The 22,577-nt window shown below is 38.0% G+C and overlaps 1 protein-coding gene across 1 annotated transcript in view; it reads left to right on the top strand.

The window, feature by feature from the left end:
• Nucleotides 1-22,577, top strand: part of unm_sa34860 (un-named sa34860) — a 110,269-nt gene that overhangs the window by 47,779 nt on the left and 39,913 nt on the right. The window contains exons 4-7 of the mRNA XM_039677091.2: nt 3,941-4,096; nt 4,175-4,510; nt 17,614-17,738; nt 22,149-22,308. Coding sequence (XP_039533025.2) covers nt 3,941-4,096; nt 4,175-4,510; nt 17,614-17,738; nt 22,149-22,308 — 777 coding nt within the window. The remainder of the gene's footprint in view (nt 1-3,940; nt 4,097-4,174; nt 4,511-17,613; nt 17,739-22,148; nt 22,309-22,577) is intronic.

Below are 22,577 nucleotides of genomic sequence, written 5' to 3'. Positions count from 1 at the left end.
AGTTATTGTTTGTTAGCATAACGCATAAACATATTGATAAAGCACTGCAAAACTACAAGACTCTCTATTCTTTATGACAACTCCAATAACAGCGACAAACATTTCACATATTTACAAAAATTGACATTGGAGACCTAGAAGCTGCGCTGAGCGTAACTTACACGCACACGCGCACACACATACTTATTGCGCCTTCCCTCCTCGCGCCCGATGCTACAAAACCGTTCAAAACCCATAAAAGCAACAATTATTAATAATACTTACAGGTTGTGATTCATAGGAGGAAGCTGATCCATATACACTGGGTAAGTAAGTTACTGAGCCCTCCTTCAGGAACAACCGCTTGCGAATCCACATTTGAATTCATTTATGTTTTTGAACGATTCGTAATTAAAATGATGAGAACACAATCGGGCTATACTGTTGTGGTATCGTTGCAAATATGAACTCTAACCACTGATTCTTCACATGCTCGTCCCTGGTAAATGAAAACAAAGTGGCTGAACTATCTTTGCATTGTAGAACACAGCGTCTTCTCGACATGATGCTATGATGAAGTATTTGAATGTGTAGACTTCAAGCTTACACTTCCGTCTGCGCGCAGTAACTGGGCGCGGCTAATGACTAATGGGCGCGGCTAACAGCTAATGACTCGTTTCAAAAACAATTAATTTCATAGACTCAGAGTCGACTCTCACTTTTGAAAGACGATAACTTTATATACGGTGCACTTTCAGATATAAATCTTTGCAGGATGTTTTCATTCCCTTAGAGCTATATTCCACACCATATGAACAGTCATTTTAAAAAATCCATGATAGGGGCTCTTTAATATTGCGTACATGAAGATATGGTGGAATACGGCTTGTACTGTAGATGGTCTCGCTTTAAACTCGTGCACGAGCAGATCTGTTTCCTCGCTAGAGAAGCGTCCAGTCTTTCCGCTTGCAAATTCCACCATGTAAATGGCACGATTCACCATGGCAGGAGGGCAACTGGCTTTTAAAGGGAATGGGAGATGAGACTCGATTGGTTTATTACACGTTACACCCAAAACACACCCATTATTCATTAAGATAATAGGGACAACCCTTTAAGACCATGCGCCGGGAGCACCAACCATTTTTCCCGTCGTTAAACTAGCTACTAAGTGCACTTGCGCTTAGATCGTTAAAATAGGGCCCTTAGAGTCAGTTAGCACAGCTCTGAAAGAACTGTAGGGCAAGTATGGTAATTTTAAAGGGATGGATCACCTAAAAATGAAAATTTTCCCATTTGCTCCCATTCCACTCATTTCATTCCAAACCTGAATGTATAGTTCTCCTCTGTGGAAACCAATTTTTCACCATACTAACCAAAAACAAGCAATCCATTTAGCTCCTGTGAGGGTAGTCTCGTCTAAATGCTGCCAATGGGGCAAAGATGATCTATTTACAGCCTCAGACAGGCGCTACAGTTGAGCAAATCTTGTCTGGAGGCCATTGCATTGGCACTGAAAAAGATGGATATGCAAGTCATGCAGAAGAGAAAAAGTCATAAGATTTTTTTTTTACCCTGCTTTTAAATCAGGCGATTGAAGAGGGAATGATCATTGATAAAAAGGGGCAATTTGGTTAAATAATATTATACCATCCCAATGTATAAATTAAAAATATGTGCTTCCTTTTCAACATTTGATTGTACCTGTATATTTTTGGTCATTTGATCTAAAACACTCGCTAGTTACCCTGCAATGCTAGAATTCGAATTTGACTTCTGGTTAGAATCCATCCGACGTTGACAAGCTTTAGCATTTAAAGCGGCAGAAGAAAAAAAAACTGCAGTGCATGCTTGTAATAAATAGTAACGTATCGTTCATTGGTTTGGACACTAAGGGCCAGATTTACTAAATAGGGCAAATTAGCGTGAGACCTCAATTTAAAAAAAAAAGTGCTGATGGGAGTGTGAAGTGGGAGTTTCTCAAATGAAAGAACACAGACGCAACCAGATCATTTCCATAATGACATATGCAATCTACCAAATAGTGTTTGGTTCTTTTGGAAGTGGTAAATAATGGAATAAACCTCAAAACTATATCACAATATTTCAAGATTTTTGCGATAATGATATTTATGACGATATAGAAATTCTTTTTTTTAAGAATTTAAGAAAACATTACAGTATGTTTGTCTCGCGTAAATGTTTGCTCACTCATTGCGATTTTACAATGGCGTAATTTTGTTATGTTTACACAACACTAGGAAGCTTGATATCAATCTTTGAATTGAATTGAAAAAAGTATCAAAAATCTATTAAAAAATACAAAAAAAAAGTTTTTGGGTAGGTCTAACTCTAGTATTCAGAAATACTACAGAAACTGAATAAAGTTATCACATGTAAAATAACACATCTTTTAGTTCTGATACCCCACTAAACGGAATACATCTATTAATTCTCATTCCTATTAATTCTATTAATTCTCATTCCTTACAATTAAAAGCTATCTTTTGTTGTTTTGACGACAACATTAATGACAGAGACACATGTGGCTGCTGTCACTTTTACTAGTGCACTGATCCATTGCTCTTTTCATTATATTGTCTGTCACACTGTGTTTACAAGTACACTTACCATGACCGGAATTTTGACACAATTTTGCTTTATTGTCTATTGTGGGTCTGAAAGGGAAACTCCTACAAATGCATATGCAACAAGCATAAATCATATAAATATAAATAACCGTCCAAGTCTTATTCACACAAATTGTGTGTTTTTAGTAAATCCTGTCAGTCGTTTTTTCTTTTTCTTTTTTTCTTTTTCTTTTATTTTTTATGCTAAAAGAAAATCTGGTAAAATTGGCCTTAATAAAGCAATAATGGTTGGCAGATATTTGTAGGGCACATTTATAAAAAAAATAAATAAATAAAGTTTAATTTACTATGTAGCCCATTCGGATAAACGACACCCGGATGTGGAGTTCAGCCAATCATAAAAGAGATTATGTATATAGCTAAAAGTTTTACAATGGATGTTAAACCTCATTTACAAATTATTTACTTCAGTATTCTCTCTCACATTTTCAGGTAAAACAGCTTATTCAATAGGGGGAAAAAAAACAAGTCATGATTTTGTCCTTTTAAAAAGGACTATATTGTGATGGAATGCATATTATGAAAGTAAATAGGATCAATTTTGATTTCATATTGACATTTAAGGCAAAGTAGCAAAACTACAACTTGTTTTTGGTGCATATACGCCTTAAGTGGACTTCAGGGGAAAGCATAACATACTACAGAATCGCTGAATATGGCCCATTAATAATAGTTAGAAGCTGAATGATATTATACATCATATTATTCCACATTAGCTGCCTGTTTCAGCCGGGCTAGTTCTCGCTGTGGCTCAGAGTTGGGTTGAATTCAACAGCGCACCTCTGCTGTCTGCCTCTTAATGCACACCAGGGAGGCTTTAATTAATGTCTTTGTGTGCACTTTGGACTGCCGAGGCCATTGATAATCTATCTCTCTCTCTCTCCGTGGCAATACATTATCTAAATGCGTTTTGCGCTGACAGGGTGTCTGCTGTGCATAAGCACCTGTCCTGCATCGAGAAGCATTTAAGTAGTTGCAGAAAACCCCAGATATACAGATTCCATTTGTCAGTGTGATATTGTGTTTTAATGCTTTCAGAGCATGTTTCTGTGAAAATTGTGGAGTTTCAATGAGGGAATGTTTGTAGATTTACACTATGGCTGTAGCGGTTCAATTAAAATCCTGAGCGCTGTTTGTTCAAAGCGTCAGCTCTCTATTGAAATTAGCACCTGCTCTTTTTAATGAAGTTGTTGAATGTTTGACTGTAATGGGTACATTTTCTCATCAGCCCTGAACAAGCAATACAAAGGCGCCGATCGATCGCATTAGAAGTGTAATCGCCCCTGTATTTGTGCTTGATATCTCTGCAGTGTGTAAACCGGGCTTTTACCGATCAGCACTTCAGACCAAAAGCTGCAGTAAGTGTCCTCCCAGAAGTTTCACCAAGGTGGAGGCTTCCACTTCCTGTCAATGCGAGCAAGGATACTACAGGACCGAATCGGACCCGGCCAATCTGGCCTGCACAAGTAAGTGCCACCTCCGTTATGTGCACCATATTTTGTATAATGTCTGTAATTTAGTCGTGATACTGTATCACCTTGCAGAGCCCCCCTCCGCCCCACGAAACGCCATATCCAACGTGAACGAGACCAGCGTCTTCTTGGAGTGGACCTCCCCGGAAGAGACGGGCGGACGGAAAGATGTTCGATACAATATCCTTTGTAGTAAGATCAGCACAGAATCGGGCCACTACGAGCCGTGTGGAAGCCACGTGCGATTCCTCCCCCAGCGGACGGGCCTGAGGAACACCTCCGTCAGGGTCGTGGATCTCCAGGCTCACACCAACTACACCTTTGAGGTGGAAGCTGTGAACGGGGTGTCGGAATTAACCGCCCCTTTGCGCCTGTATGTCTCGCTCAATGTCACCACCAACCAAGCCGGTGAGTAGATGCGTCCCTCTGGAATTGTTCCCATTACATGCTTAAGCCTAACATGACAGTTCATACTGTCTTCTAGAGCTTAAAACAACATTTGCAATGCATTTAACTTGTGATGTGAGACATATATCAGAGTAAAACAAAATCTGCAGCTTTAAATGATGTTGAGCGGGGATATGTTTGATCCTTAAAAAACATGATCAGGACAGCCATCTAACGTTGAATCTGGCCTTAAAGGAGTAGTTCACGTAAAAAACAAAAACAAAACAAAAACCTTTTGCTGATAATTTTGTCATCCAAAATTTCCATGTCTTTCTTTCTTCAGTCGAAAAGAAATTAAGGTTTTTGATGAAAACATTACAGGATTTTTCTCCATATAATGGACTTCATTGGGAACCAAATGGTTCAAGGCCTAAATGAGAGTTTGAGTGCAGCTTCAAAGGGCTTTAAACGACACCAGACGATGAATAAGTGTCTTATCAAGTGAAACGAACTGTCATTTAAAAAAAAAAATGACAAAGTTTACGTTTTATAAGCACAAATGTTCGCCTTGCTCTGTTCTGTGATGCATGTTTGTGGCTCTCCTGTTCGAACTCGTTCATCAAAATGAACGAATCTTTTTCCGAGTCAATTCGTTCATTTCTTTCGTTGAATCAACCAAATGACTTGAAAAAAGATTATTTCGTTTTGATGAACGAGTTCAGACTGGAGAGTCACAAACACGCATCACAGAACAGAGCAAGGCGAGCATTTGAGCTTATAAAACTTAAATTTTGTTATTATTATTATTATTATTTTTTAAATGACCGATCGTTTCGCTTGATAAGACCCTTATTCATCGTCTGGTGTCGTTTAAAGCCATTTCAAACTGCACTGAAACTCTCATTTGGACCTTGAACCTTTTGGTTCCCAATGAAGTCCATTATATGGAGAAATGTTAAAATCCTGGAATGTTTTTATCAAAAACCTTAATTTCTTTTCAACTGAAGAAAGAATGACATGGATATCTTGGATGACATGGGGGTGAGTAAATTATCACCAAAAGTTTTTTTTTTTTTTTTTTTTTTTTAAGTGAACTACTCCTTTAAACATACTACAGTCCTAATAAATTGGATATTATATATATATATATATATATATATAGTTTTATACTCAAATATATACTTTTTTGTGAAATGGAAAGATTAGGGGCAACTGTAAAAGGATCTTAAAGGAACATGAATGTCAATTAAAAAAAAAAAAAAGCTTTATTTTTAGGAGTGTACAACAAAACCAAAAAGTTGAGGTATTAAACAATATAAATGAGTTTTCTTTTCTACAGGGTGATGTTATTGGTTAATCTCATTCCCCCCACTGACATGACCTTGTTGATATTATTAAAACAAGAAAATTGTTTCAGAGATGCCTGAAGGTTATTACATTTTAAAGAAAAATCATAAAACAGACATTTTAATTTAGAATAATGTGCACAATAATACCTAAATTAAATAGAGTAAATCCTTAATGTCATTACTTGTTGCCTTTAACGTGATTAAAAATAAGATATTGTTTACTGTAAAAAGCAGGTATATTTTTATACTCTTTGACCAGTCAATTGACCGCATTTATGTCATTCCCATGGTTGTCATGTTACCTCTTATTTACACATATAAAAAGGGGGCTAACAAGGATAACTGGCTCTAAAACCTTTTCAAATTCAGTGGCACCTCTCCTGACTGCCATTGACTTTTCATTAAGCTAATGATGACCCTAATGGACACTGAAGCGTAATCTGCTTTATCTGTAAGCGGGTCTGTAATTGCTGGGGATTGCCCAGAGACAGCGGGATGGGGACTCCTGTGTGCCCATCGTGGAAGTGTTAGTGTTGATAAGGCACTTTTGAAATGAAGGATTTTGCGTGAGCCGAATGGTCGTTGCAGTGGATTGCTGAGCGCCTTGCCTCTGCGGTCGGGATAATCCGCTCTGTCGATGTGTCGAGTAGCGGTCATGTTTTATGTGAACTGGATGGCTGGAGGCTAAGTGAGAGGTTTGGCTGGAGTTCTGAGACCAGATGTGCTCACAAAGGTGCTTTACTGTCTGAACGTGAATCGCTATTAAAGTATTGAGGGGGAATTCTGGCTTTCCACTGTGTCGACTGACTGAAAATCACTTTTCCATTATCTTGCTTTTGTCTTCCCTCGTTTGAAGCACGACTCTATTTGAAGATCTTTTGTAGGCCAGCATTCAAAGAAAACACATTCTGGGATATTCCTACTCTGCAGTACATTAAATGTACTGTATGTCTATTACATTTCATGTAGTGTGTAATATGGCTGTTTGTTAATGTAAAATGTCTGCAAAGTTTCAAAGTGCAGATAAGTGGAGTAACTGGAGTAATAAGGTTGCACAGTAGGGTGCATCAAGCCGATAGAGCCAGGCCTCTCAGTGCTTCTACCTGTCTAGGGTGAGAACACGGGAGTAGACCAGCTCTACACAAAGGCTATAATATCGAAATGTGTTAGGTGTCGCCCACCCGCAGCTCTACAGATATCTGTTAGCGAGGAGCCACGTGTCAGCGCCTAGGAGGATGCAACGCCTTTGGTGGAGTGTGCATGCAACCTGAGCAGGCAGGGAATGCCTTCTGCTTGGTAAGCCAAGGCGATGGCATCCTCTATCCAGTGGGTCATCCTCTGCTTGAAAACAGCCTTTCCCCTCTGCTAGCCTCCGTAACAGACAAAGAGCTGGTCTGAGGTCCTGCCGCTTTGAGTTCTGTCCACGTATGTACCCAGAGCGCGAACGGGACAGAGCAAAGCTAGGGCTGGGTCTGCCTCCTCCAAAGGCAAAAATGCTTTTCTGAGTGTACATTTTGAACGGTAGATTCAAAACTTGCAGGTCCAAGATCGGTCGTAACCCACCACATTTCTTGGGTACAATGAAGTAGGGACTGTAGTGTCCTGAGCTCATATCGGCTGGAGGGACTGGCTCTATAGCATCCATCGCCAGTAGGACTGCGATCTCCACATGCAAGACATGGGCATCAGCTGCTCTTACTGTAGTGGAGTGGATGGCCCGAAACTTGGGGGGACGCCGGGTGAACTGAATCGCATAACCGAGCCTAATGGACCGAGCGAGACGGACTGGGGAGAACTAACTAGGCTCTCAGAGACTGTAAAACCAGAGGGACCATAGGCATACCGGAGTGGAGTAGCGAGGTGGAACACAGGGACGCGGCTCGGGAGGCTCTCTCTGCGAGGCGGCCCATAGCGGGGTCTAAGTGTGCTGTGCCACACTTACCTTGTTCCACGGGGCTTCGGACCCAGAGATGAAGGAAACTACTCTGGTTTTTGGAACACAAACAGAAGATTTTTCCACCCGGCCGGCCGGCCCTATTTCATGGGGGAGGAGCGGTGCCGTCAACATCTCCTGCAGAGCAGTCCCATCCATCTCCGGGAGCTTGTCTGTCTCCCTCATGTCGACCAGACACAGCCAGAGAATGACGTTCCTGGACCACCAAGGTGGACATCGCATGACCCACTGACCTCGCTGTGACCTTCGTCGCATGAAGTTCTTGGAGAACTTGTGGATCATGACCACCCTCGTGCAGGTCTTTCAGTGCCATGGCCTGAAGAACCTGCAGCAATGCCATGGTGTGCATGGCAGAGGCAGCTTCCCTACAGGCCTTGTAAGCCTCGTCAAATAGGTCCCTCTGCCGAGTGGAGTTAGAACACAGCTGCATTGCAGGGGCCCGCTCCACTGACGGGACATGCGCGTATCCCTTAGCTGCCTCGCCATCAAGGGTGGTAAGGGAGGAGGAGCCACTGAGACGGTTTCTGGGAGTAAAAGGTGCTGTCCACGTCCCTGTGACCTCCTCATGCGCCTCCGGGAAGAAAGGTACTGGGGTAGGTTGCTGAGAACCAGAACGCACCACCCCAAGATACCAATCGTCCAGCCTTGGGGGCTCGGGACACGGTGTAAGGTTCCACTCGAGCCCGATCCTGTTTGCGGCCTGGGAAACCATGGCCATCATCTCTGGGTCTGACTCGGGCACCGCTGGCACACCCGAAGGAGGCTGCGGCTCCGAGCCGTCATCCTCAGAGAAGTCTGAACCACCCTTTGATGCAGCGACCGACATTCCTAGGGTTGGTTCCCTGAAGGAAGCACGCTCACCGCAATCCTCAGGTCTCCCGTGTCACTGCCAGAAGCAACCCTCTGAGGAGGATTGGATCGAGGCAGAGGCACGGGAACACCGCCCCTTTGCAGGAACGAGAGTCTCGACCGCAGCTTCGAGATGGTCATCTTCCCTAGTGGGTATATGACTCCATCCACGAATGCTGCCTCAGCGTGTTCGAGGCCTAGACACACGAGGCAGCATTCGTGACCATCCCGTGATTTCAGGTAATGACCACATCAAGACACACACAGATAGTACGTCATCTTTTTTATTTTATTTTTATTTTTTTCCCCTTTTGAAAAAGACGCAAACTATCTGTGTAAGCTCTTTTAGAGACTGCTCTCCTTGGTGCTGAAGCACGCAGTGTAATGGTCACCGAGAACCCTGTGCGCTTGATGTAGATTGACCACTCTAGCGAGATTCCTATTGTTCAGTCATGACCTATGTTGTAGTGACTGACCGATAGGGAACATAAAGTTATTACGTAAATAAACAAGTTATAATAGGCTTGAAATGCCCTTTTTAAAAAATACTGTGTCAAATTACAACACAAACATGTTTAATTGTTTATTGTACTTTCTTTTAAGTTACAGAAACATCAAGGTCCTGGATAACAGGAATGACATGTATATCAAATGAAATGCTACTTGCTGTGTAGTCTTGGCCAATCAGGAAATGTTTTCCCTGTTGTGCCAATTAAAGCAATGCTAAATCGCTAGTGACCTACACATCAGAATATGAATCCAAAGCTGTACCTCAGGCTTACAGACCTACAGCACAGCAGCGCAATAACAGGCGCAGGTGTTGCAGGCGTAAAACATTTATCTCCACCTTGCGTAATCCATTATCTTAAACTCTCACTCCTTTTTTGCAACCTTTACGTACAAACACCGCATTGTAATTTAGGGAGAAATATTTAACATAATATTTGTGCCTTATTTCCGTGCCGATGCATCTGTCACAAAAGCACAGCAAATGCGCTTACAGAAACAGTCTTAAGGTGCTAATTTATTTCACCAGGGCTGTGAGGGTACAGTATTTCCCCCTGAAGAGACTACTTCAACATCTGCTCAGCTCATTAAGATACTCTCAAATCAACAGAGGAATTATGCTCTTTAAAACACTATTAATTATGACGAGCAAAATGATAATTTCTGCAGCACAAGGCGAGCTGCCACGCATAGTCAACAAGGCTCATGTGCCGAACGTTAGCTCGCTAACGCAGATCTTTACAAAGATGCAGATGATATAAATTCTGTTTTTACTTCTGAAGTGGGGGGATTTTTAGAACTGGAGGCAGATTGTACTGGTTGATCAAATGCTCGCTAATTTCCAGCATTTTTCGAGTGAGCGCGATTTCAAAACAGACTGAATAGTTTGCAGGTGCCAGCGATTAGCGCTTAGCATTGGCATGCCTCTCAAGTGCTTTCCCTGATAAATGTCGACAGGCGCATGAGTGGAGGCATTTGTGGAGCTCTTTTTTTTTTTTTGCTGAGTTATTTGTGATCCTTGACTGTTTTCTCATTGACTGCTTTTCAGAATGATACATGAAGTATCATTCTGAAAAGAGTTGTGACACTAAGTATTCTCAAAGCCTCTCAGCAAAGCTCTTCTGGCAAGCGGCTGTGAGCACTTGTGCTTTACTAAACTCGACACATCCGTTTGAGTCTCTGCAGATGGTGACCCGGTAACTAGCAGGGAGCAACTAACCAAAAGTAGCAACACAACTAACTTTCAATAGTTTGATAGCTTTCCATTTACATGCTAATTTCAACTACCCAGATAGCAAACTGACATTGAATCAACGTGGAAATATGACAACAACGTTGATCTGACATTGTTTTGCTCATCGAATTTACGTTGAACCAACGTCAGACGCGTCATTCGTTCGGAGACGGAAAATCAACTTGAAATCAACGCGTTGTATCAACGAAAGCAAACCAATTTTCGATTTTCATTTCGATTTTCGTCTGACGTTGGTTCAACGTTAATTCGATGAGCAAAATCAACGTTGTTTCAATGTCATGAGAGACGTCGTTTCCACGTTGATTCAATGTCAGTTTGCTGTCTGGGTAGTAGCATCTCATTTTATTGTGCATACAGCTTTACAGTCAAGCAAGCTACTAATCAGCATGTACAATTTTAAAAAATGTATGTTCATGCTAAATAATTGGTTTGTTTGGCCAGAAAATGTAAAGGCATTCATTTATTCATTCAGTCAGTTGCTTGTATTTACAAGCTTAGCTTAACCCACTCTGAAGAAATTTAAAGCTATGATTGAACTTTATTTGATTAAAGAGTAACTAAACCCTAAACCAACCTTTTTTTTAGTTAATGATCGGTAAGAATGGATCTTTATTAATACCAGTCATTGATTTGAGTAACTTTTTTTGACATTTTTGTAGAAAGTGTTTTATTTCTACTATATATGGTGTAAAAAAAAAAAAAAACGTCTTAGTGCTGCCCTCTTCAGGTTGAAAAGTGGCTACTGCAGTTGAATTTTCCTATTGGATGTTTCGCACTTCGTGGCGTACGCAGGTTTCAGCTCACTACACTCTTGGTACGAGCGGCAGTATAAAAAACAGCTTGTTTTGTCAAAACCAGTCAGGAGTTGGAATTGCGAGTATTGAAAACGATCAGGATAGATGCAGTGTTTTAGCATCTATTTCGCCCCCTCTATCTCCGCTGGGGTCTGCTCACTTTTTCAGCATTTTTCAAATATCGCCAACTCTATTGGAAAAAATTAACCTTGTTTCGGACTAATAAATAATACTAACAATAAATTAAATGTTAAAAATTGAATTTTATCTCATAATTCTGACTTGCAATTTTGAACTTCCACTTGCAATTATGAGTTTAAACTTAAAACTGTTAGATATAAACTTAGTTGTGAGAAATAAAGACAGAATTGTCAGACACAGGGCCAGATTTACAGCTTGCTCCAGCGCAAACCCACTTTTGGTTTTGAAAAACAACTCTTGTGATTTACTTAAGACACGCAGTGATAAATTAGCGCTGATAAGACGTGGGCGGTTATTTTTGCGGCTGATCTTGTTGCATATGCATTTGTAGGAGTTTCACTTTCAGACACATCATTTATGGGAGGAGAGTATTTACATGAATCATGCAAGCTGGTTTACTAAGGTGTGTGCTTGTTAATTTACTGATTTGTTTGCCATTATATTTACATCTTAATAATAATAATAATAATTTATATATATATATATATATATATATATATATATATATACATTTATTTTATTTTTTATTATTTTTATTTTTTTTTATTGCTAGAGTGCCAAACGTTAACTAGTCACATATTTATTCTGACTATATGACCTTAATCATCATCAAATGATAAGGACAAATTAGTGCTGGACTGTATGTGATAAAAATAGCCTTTTTTGCAAACGTTTATGATACCAAACAAACAATATGGCATATTGACAGATGCCTATATGCACAGGTGTCTATATATGAAGAGTTCAGATGCAAAAGCCTCTAAATGCCATTTGAAATTTTCTTCTTTAATGATGATTTTTATCAAACTTGTATATTTAAGTTCAGTAATTTCACTTAAATAACAATTAATAGGTAATTATCATTGCCATTTAAGTGAAATTACTGAACTTAAATACACAAGCTTGATAAAAATCATCATTAAAGAAGAAAATTTCAAATGGCATTTAGAGGCTTTTGCATCTGAACTCTTCATATCTTGTTTCCACTACAGCTTTGGAAGTGGCTCATCCAGTCTGATTTTCATGTATTACTTTTGAGTCTTTTTAATATTTTAACTGATGTGTTGCATATATATCTATAGACATGTATAATTTAAATGACTGGGTAAAATAAGACATTCTATAATAATCAGAAATGCTTCTTGATCATCAAATCATCAAATCAAGGATCACGTGACACTGAAGACTGGATGCTGAAAATTCAGCTTTGATCACAGGAATAAATTACACCTTAAACTTTATTCACATAGAGAACAGCTATTTTAATTTGTAAAAATATTTTGAAATATTACTGTTTTTACTTTATTTTAGTTCAAATACATGCAGCATTTGTGAATAATTACCGACCCCATACTTTAAAAAAATTAAATAATAATAAAAAAAAAAGATATAATTTAAGATATCTTGTCTGAAAATGTGTAAGAATAATTTATGTTCTAGACGGTATGGCTTCAAGTTTCAAGTTGACATTAATGGAAATCGAGACAATCTGTTTTGCATGTCATAGAATCTGTGCGCTTCTTTCTAGCCAGATGCTATATGTAAGGGCAGATATGTTTGGCAAATGCAAGATTGTGTTTCATAGCTACTAGTTCTCAGGCCAGGCCTCTGGCTGCATGGCACCCGAGTCTGTTGGCAGGAGTTATATCTCAGGCCTGGATTTGGCTGACGGGCCGCTCGGCTCTGCCAGGGGTTTTTCATCTTGCCTCTCGGCAGGGCTCCCCAAACAACACTTGTTTACAAACACACGGCCCGTCGAGATCGCGGTGTTGGCGTCGATTCAGGGCCGGAGCGGAGGAGATGACCTTTCTTACCCAGATGAAAACCACAGCCCGGCATGCTAACTTCAATCAAATTACATGCAAATATCCGCTTGGAAGATTTCGCCTAAACAAGAACCAATATAGCCTGGAGTGTCTGTTGATTCGCCAGGAAGTGATGCTGTCGGGTTCTTGTTTGACAACTGCGATTAAGCTAAAGCAACTCGTCTGTGTGAAGCAAAAGACTGAAATAGTTCGCTACACGAGTTTGGTGTGGAAGTAGTGACATTTCTTGCTGTTTCGTGTTAGCGATTCCAAGACTGGCACTGATATTGAGCAGTTTCCCAGTTTAAGGATTCTCACACTAGATGAAGGCAACACTTCCCATTTGGAGGCATTAATGCGAGCGCTATCATCACACTTCTCCTGACACGTTTTCTCGGAGAAGGCTGGCGTTCCATCTGTTAATGAACTGAGAGTGGGACCTTTGCAGTGGGAGTCATGACAAGATCTGTTGAGGACTTTATTACTTTTGCATGTCGTAGTATTTTGCAACTCACTGTTTGGCAAGTGTGCTGAATAATTGGCCTTTTGGTCATTTTCAAGCTGTGAAATAAACACTGTGTGGATTTATCACTTTTATTAGATGGTCCACAACTTACTCAGCAAAGCATGTTAGATGAAATCTATCACTGAGCTAAAAATAGGGCTGTGAAACTTCACACGGAGGAAAGCTGCACTGCTTTTGTGTTGGCGTCATATGTAAAAGGTCTATGCCAAATCTGCACATTCCTCTGTTGATATTGGGGCAATATCTGTGAAATTAGATTCATGGATTTTGCACTCATGGGTAAATAAGAGTAGAATCAAATTATTCTAAAATACTCTATACGTTGAAAAGCTATAATTGATTTAATGGGACGTTTCATGTGATTTTACAGTAAATATTGTTAAATGTAAAGTTTTTGGAAGTGAAAAAGATCAAGTGATCTTTTGCTGTACAGTTACAGTGAAGCTCAGCTTTTGGAAAAGCTAATTCATAATGTCTTTTTCTTTTTTATCGTCTCTGTTTTTACTGTGGATTTCAAGTATATCACAAGGGTACACTGTAAAAAAAATATTTTCATGATTTGTAATCTCAACATTTTTTTTTTTGTCAAATCAACTTAATTTATGTAGTTCAGATAACATAATACAATGAAAGAGATTGCTTTAATCATCAGAAACTCAAAATATTAACAAAATTTTTCCATTTCAATGAAAATTTTAAGGCGACCTCGTTACTTAATTTTTTGAGTTAAACCAACAATATTTTGTACATTGTATAAGAAACTATTTTACTTAATGAATTATGCAGTTTCTTCGGAAGATTTGGATCAAACCATTATTTTCATATGGATTATTTTTATGAGGTACATTTGTATAAATAATGTTGGTTGGACATTTAATGGATGGACAAAAATCCTTCCATTAAATCCTTTTCACCAAAACTGTATTTTAGGTGGACAGTAGGGCTGTCAAACGATTATCGCGATTAATTGCATCCAAAATAAAAGTTTGCATTTACATAATATATGTAGGTGCACTGTGTATAATTATTTTTTTACATATATAAATACACACACATGCATGTATATTTATGAAAAAAAAAATATTATTTATATATAAAATATTTATATTTATTTATAGTATATATAAATCTATATACAATATATACATTCAATATTACTTAAATATATACAAGAATGTGTGTGTATTTATATATATAAATTATACACATATATTATGTAAACACAAACTTTTATTTTGGATGCGATTAATCGCGATTAATCGTTTGACAGCCCTAGTGGACAGATCAATACAGTACAAAAAACATAAAAAAATAAAGGGATTGGAACATAGCAATGTCTTTTCTAATAACCAAATGCTTTTTAATCTTCGCTATTGCTTCAATGCAAACGAAAAAGCGCACCGTTATTCGTTGCTTAGTGATGTGTGTGTTCAAGTAAGCCATATTTGTGCAGATTCTGTGTAATACACTGTGTTTAATATATCACAATGACTCACGAGTCAAGTATTTGGGCTAAATCTGCGCAGATTTGGTTTACACAAACTTCCTCTGCAAAGTAAGTAAACATAATACGTAACACGTCAAATTGACTAGTGGTTTGACAGCGTTGCCCGCCACAGTTGTTTTTACACGCATTTGGCGGGTTGGCAGGTGTTAATTTCATTTAATGTCGTGTGTGTTTATATTCTCACTCCCTGTCATACTTCATGACTAGTTTGATGGATCCCCTGCTGATGTTTTTGTTTCGTGCCATCACCAATATAGATCAAAACTCCCTGTGCTGACCTTAAGGATTATTGAGAATCAATAACTCAAAGGGCCGCGTCTCCCGCTTGACTGAAAGTCAAACATTTAACAGGCTGCCGGAGCGTTTAAGTGGCCCATCTACCCTCCACAATACCTCTCTTTCCCTGCAGGCCTGCAGATCAGGTTGCCATAGTATACCATTTCAGGCTTTTAAGATAGGAATGATTACAGTTTTGTCTGGGCAAAAAGGATACAGTTACTCTTTGTTTGGGAAAAAGGGGATGGGGGAAACACTTTTCTTTGCTTTCCTATGGCGGGGCTCTATTGAGCTATTGGATCAGCGCTTGAAGGATCGGCCAAAGAACTTAAACGCGTTTTATCTCTAGGACACAGTCCGACACTTCTGTTGAAGGAATATAAAGCCGGGTTTGATTTCACCGTTCCTCATAAAGACAGATAGGGGCTTTTTTTCTCATATAAGACACTTCACACACAGTAGAGAGAGGGAACTTGGAAAATAAACAACTGAATTTAAAGTTTTAGTTAACTATAAGTTGTATGTGAATATTCTACACAAGTTATGGGTTTTACAGTATGATCTTTTCTTATAGTTCCTACTGTGAACTAGTAACGGTTTCAAGTCTAGTGACTAGAACTAGTAACGGTTTCACATACTTTATCTCTAGAAAAATGAAACCCCTATTAAACATGAAAGTATCATGCAATCATTTAAGACGTTTCTCTTTAAATCGAACCTTTCTGGCATAAAGGGTTATTTAAAATGGTGTCAAGAACCCATATAGGACCCACTGTACTTTTTTCTAAGATAAATATATCTAGCCCACTTTAGTTTGACAATTATTAGAAAACTAAAGAGAACTGTTGGTTTATCTCCCTCTTCTCATCTTCTTGGTAATAAAGCATTAGAGCCAGACCGATTTATCGGCAGGCCGATATTATCGGCCGATATTAGGCATTTTCCAAACTATCGGTATCGGCAGTTATAATGGACGATAAATTAATATTTCAAAAATAAAATAAAAACGGACGAAACACGCTTCAACCATGTCATGAGTTTTGGAGTTATAATGGCCGATAAATGAATATTTCAAAAATAAAATAAAAACAGACGAAACACGCTTCACGAACTTTAATATATTTTGATGTTCCTCTGTTCTGTTGTGACAATAAAAGTAACAAGTTTCTTTTTAAGATGCATTATCATATTGTTTTAGTTATAACTCATAAATAACTACAAATAACTAATGTTAGGGAATCTGTTAATATATATATATATATATATATATATATATATATATATATTGGCCGATATATCGGAATATTGGATTTTAAAACCAACAAATATTTGTATCGGTATCGGCCTTCAAAATCCTTTATCGGTCGGGCTCTATAAAGCATTTCTGAATTTAGATTCATCGACGCCACTCTTCCCCATCCTGCACCATGAGATCTTTTCATTCCATGCATTTTAGTGATTTTAAGATTATAAAATCAGTTTAATGCTTAATTTAGAAATGTCAACCCAACATTTAAAAGCCACTCTTACCACTTACAGTGAGTATGAACTCTATAATGTACTATAATGTGAATATTTAACAGAGTTATGGTGAGTAGTATCAGACAAAATGTTGTATAGACAAATCATATAAAGTATAAAACAGTTTAATTCGTGTTCAGAGTGATGGATAAATCCGGACAGATTTCCCCATGCTTTATTTTGCCGGCAATAATTAGGTTAAACTAAAAATGAAAGTACGTCATTGCTTGAATCCACTTTCAAAGCGATTTCTAAAAGCAATCATCTAGTTGAGAAGAAAGACATTCTCTCTGATTGTCTCTATCACTGAAGTTTAGAATATTTCACATTTCTGAATTGCTTTTTTACTCGGAACAGTATGAATCACATTAAAGTAATTAGCACAATGTGCTATCTTCATTTAATTAGAATTGCTAAGGGGATGGACTTATCAAAATAACTCTCAAACATATAGACTTAGAAACGTTCAAATGACAATTACAGGACATTGCATCAGGACTTCACTGCATCATGCAAGAAAAGACATTTACTGCCTGGTTTGATGGAAAATTTTTAAAGTGATATGTAACTTTGTTCCCAGCTCCGTCTCCTATAACCGTGGTGAAGAAAGGCAAGACGGCGAAGAATAGCATCACAGTGTCCTGGCAAGAACCCGACCGGCCCAACGGCATCATACTGGAGTACGAGATCAAGTATTTTGAGAAGGTAAATATTGTATAGAGCACATATGCATGTACAGATCACATTTTTGCCAAGAAAAAATATTATATAATATATAATAACACCTGATGATCATGATTTACAGCTTGGTTTGAGAATGTTTTAAAGTGCATCAATGGCCCGGAAATCTAACCTTGAGATTTGTATGGTCAAATAACACAAATTTGCTTACATTTGATTATTCACCTAGAAAAAGTGTAGAAGATTCCTTCTTCACTTTGTTTTGTCTAGTTTGTTCGAGGCAGTATGGATATGAATTAAAAAAATAAATAAATGATGTGTTTCTTGGAGATGCACAACAGTTCTGCCGTGGCTTTTTGTATTTGTGAAATTAAGCAAAAACAGACAATATTGGGTCTAAAATTAAACCATATTAGCTTCTTGTGTATTAAACTGTTGTATGAAGTCATTATCACGGCATATTTCTCAAGTGATATTATCATATCATATCATATAAATATAAGACAACAAAAAACATATATTGGCTTTTTTTTTTTTCCTGCATTATGCTCATAAATTACATGCATTGAAAAATGACAGATCTGCGCTTGGGCGGGGTGTGTAAAAACATTCATATAAAACACTTGGTTTTTCCATAATTTATCGTTTAATCGTACAAAATTAATGTATTAAATCCACAGCCTTGTCTTGGCTTCTGGCTTTAATATATATATATATATATGTATACGTATATACAGTATGTGTCTAGTGTTTATAACTATTTTGTATATATAAATACACGCAAATGCATGTATATATTTACGAAAAATGTGTTGTTAATATATCAAATATTTATATTTATATATAATATTAATTCTGTATAAATATGCAAATATTTCTTAAATACATTCATGAGTGTGTATTTATATACACAAAAATTATACACACCACACACACATATATTATGTAAATACAAACTTTTTTTTTCGGATGCGATTAATTTTTTAAATTTTTTTTAATCGCGATTAATCGTTGCCCAGCCATTTTATGTATATACATATATATATATATATATATATATATATATATATATATATATATATATATATATATATATATATTCATAAAATGGGGGGTTAGACTAAAATGCCATTTAATTTTAGTCATGTTTTAGTTATCTAAATTGTTTTAGTTTTGGTCTACTTTTAGTTGACTAAATAGCATAAAATAGTAAATTTTGTCGACTAAAATTTAATTTTGTTTAGGTTTAGTTCAATTATATTGCATCAATTAAGCTTTTCTCTAAAATTCCCAAGCTCACTATAAACTCCAGGAGAAAACCTCTATTAACATTTAAATATGAATGACATTAAGTTATGAACATGCAATACAGGCACAGATTTAACTGCTGTGACATACTATAACAACTTAATGATATATGCATTCTTTTTTTTATAACGCCTTGCATACAATATTCTTCATTCTTTCAAGCAGGCATATTTAGTTTTAGCACCCATACATGCTTAAACAATTGCCTGATGGGCTGAATGAGCCCTTCTCTGATCACTGCGATTGCCTCTATAATGCTGTACAGTAAAACAAGAGGGATTCGGGATGGGATTTGAGACTGGGTGTGACGTCATGCACGTTCACACTCACCTGGCTATGTCTGGCAGGTTTGTGTATTCGCCGTCATTCTCCGTATCAGCGAAGACAACTCGAGCAACAAAACTTTAGTCAACTTTCGACAAAAGTAGAAGATGGATTCAAAGAGACCGGCTTGTAGTTCATTCCAGTCCCCAACGCAAGCTCCACGTAAGACAAAGAAAATAAGACTTTTGTCTAAGTGTCAGGTGTCGGAATAAGACGACATCGGGAAGGCTTTCAACAAATGAAGAGATCTCCGTTCTGCTCTAGGGCTCAAACAGGATCCTATACAAAGTAATAACTTATACTGTTCATGAACGTGTTTCCATAATAATACAATCATAAGTGGATACAGTAAGCACATAAAACAGTTCAACATGGAGATAGATGCAAACAAAAACCGTTTTCTACCACCCCCGTTGTGTGTAATTTACTCAAATGCCTTTCCTTTCAGATATTTAAAATGACTTGCAGAACTTTATTACCTCTGAAGGCATTATGACTGTAAACAAAAGATTTGTGCGGCTTTTGCTCCTTATGAACTTCTTACGAACAGCTTGTGCAAGCGTGCTTGTGCGTGTGGTTCATGAGCGTGCAAACCTCTGGTTGCAGTTTTGCTTGTCGCCAGAGGGGGCATAGTTTTGCAAAAACTCAGAGACTTGCGCAATGCACCTTTAAAGTTATTCAGTAAAGAACAGTGAGTGATTTTCTATTTTTATTTTGTTGATTAACATTAATGATGGACAATATCAGGTTTATTAGGCTGCTGTCACTTTAAAGCCAATTGCACGGATCCAATATACTGATACACCTCCGATATTCTCCCAGTTCTTTATGTTCAGACACAACCAACTGGGTTTACGTGAATACTCGCACATTTTGACGTAATTCTGTGTATTTATCCGTTGAAGATGCGAAACAGAGCTCAATTCAGTACTTTCTGAGCGCATAGAAAACCATACGGTCTCTTTTCCCAGACTTTTACATTTTTTAATGTTTAATGAGACATGTATTTCAACTTATGTCCTGCCGGGTAGATCAGCACATTGCAATTCAAATGTGCGCATCTAACACACACGCAGGACATCAGTTCTAATCCCATCTCTTCCCAAATCATCCCTCGCTAACATTTCTGTCTAGTAGGGATGGGTAATAAATATCGATTTCTCGATATTAATCGATTCTCATCTTTACGAACCGATATCGATTCTTAAATCTCAAGAATCGATTAGTCATCCTGTTTCATTTGAATGAATGGAACATTGTATCGCGGCTGCGCGCATCCAAAAAATCACAATAATCTTTGTGCTTTGTTACTATTGATATGAAACAAAGTCTCAATTCTCAAATTTTCTTTAGAAATTCAAAAACATAAATAACGTTTTGGCGTGAGATCGCTCTGGCGCAGCTCAAGAGAAGCAGCAGCGCTGATCTCTCTTCCGGGTTAATAATACCAGTCACAGCGCGAAATAAACATGAATGCGCATCTGAAAGTGTGTTAAAAGATAGAGTACAACTTAACGAAATCCGTATGATGTCACGTTGATTCGCTCAATCAGCGTTTGAACCGTGGAAAGACGTCTGTTAAACAGCTAAACAATGTCATGCATCATCATATTTACCTCAGAAAACCCACATAAACTCATTAGTCAGCTAGAAAAAATAACCCTAGAGGAGCATTTTGCTAAATCTATACACCATATTACATATGCATTATAATCTTAATGTTTTTCAATTTAATGCATATTTGAATAAATCTGGCAAGTCTTTTTTTATTTTTTATTTATTTATTTATTTTTAATGACAGCCACCATTTAAATGTTTAGATTTCATATAATCTTCTTATTATAAAAATAAATAAAAGTGTAATTTAAGTGTTTGTATAGCTACAAAACGGTTAATTATAACCTTCATATTAGGCTAATGAAGCCTAGTAGGCTACAACTAGACTCCCATAGTTTACAGTATTAGTTAAGAGATTTAATTTCCTTGAGAAAATTAGCCATTTATTGCAACTGATGCCCAAAAATCAATATTGAATCGAATCGGAATCGAAACCGAATCGAATTGCAAGCTTGTGAATCGAAATCGAATCGAATTGTGAAATTTGTGTCAATACCCAGCCCTACTGTCAGGTTTTTATTCATTGACGAAAACGTAAATGGATTTTCCTCATAGTTTTTTGTCACTCAAAATTGTTTTTTATTTAGTTATCGTCTCATTTTCGTAGGAAAATTATGTGATTGCATGAAAAAAGAAGGGCCAGTATATCAGCCGTACGCCTGTACAATAACATGAGGTTGAGTGAACGATGACAGAATTATTCCTCTACAGAAGTGACGTTAGTCGCAGGGTTGTTGTTGAGCATCATTCTCACCAGACCTCCCCGCTGGCGACAACCCTCACAAAACCTGAAACTAAATCCCCTCTCCGATCGCCATCTCTGATTGCTCCTCACCTTGCAGCATTTTCCGGCTGCTTTGTTGAGCCATTTAAAGACAGAATACGTCTGAAAACGAGCCTCGGCTCCTCATGACCTCAGTGTTTTGGACCGTTCTGTGAAACACTGATACGATGCACTTAGAAAAAGAAAAAGCTATGACGCCCCACACCCGGTAAAATGAAAGCTAATGGACGGGGCACTTAACACAGGGCTTTAAAACAAAGCCAATGAAGACCATGAAAGCGATCCTCTCTACTGGCCCTCGACACACACACACACACACTTTCCCATTCTCTCATGGGATGCAATGCCTTTATCCCTCTCTGACCGTTTTTATCTTCCCTTGTCTTCTGGTGGCTCTATAGGATCAGGAAACAAGCTACACTATCATAAAGTCGAAGGAGACGGATGTTTTGGTGGATGGCCTTAAACCTTCCTCAGCATACATCTTTCAAATCCGAGCACGCACCTCTGCAGGCTACGGGGGCTTTAGTCGGCGCTTCGAGTTTGAAACAAGCCCATACTGTAAGTGAAACAGTTTTTTATTTTTTATTGATGAGCCACATTCAAAGTCATTGTAAAATAACAATATATGCACTGTAAAAAGGAATTTGTTGAGACAACCTTAAGTTCAAGCCAACAAGTGCATCATAGCTGATTTGCAGCAATTACATATGTTCCAGGTTACAGCACCTTTAGAGTCATGCATGCTAAGAAATATTGAATTACCTGATTCTATCACGAAACTCTAGATGGCGCAGGCTGATAGGTCGAACTATTTTGGGAGCGATCAT

The sequence above is a fragment of the Pimephales promelas genome, chromosome 23 (assembly GCF_988280905.1).
Source record: "Pimephales promelas chromosome 23, fPimPro1.hap1.1, whole genome shotgun sequence".
Classification (NCBI taxonomy): Eukaryota; Metazoa; Chordata; class Actinopteri; order Cypriniformes; family Leuciscidae; genus Pimephales; species Pimephales promelas.
Note: the sequence above shows the minus strand (reverse complement) of the source record. Positions and strands in the feature narration are given on the sequence as shown.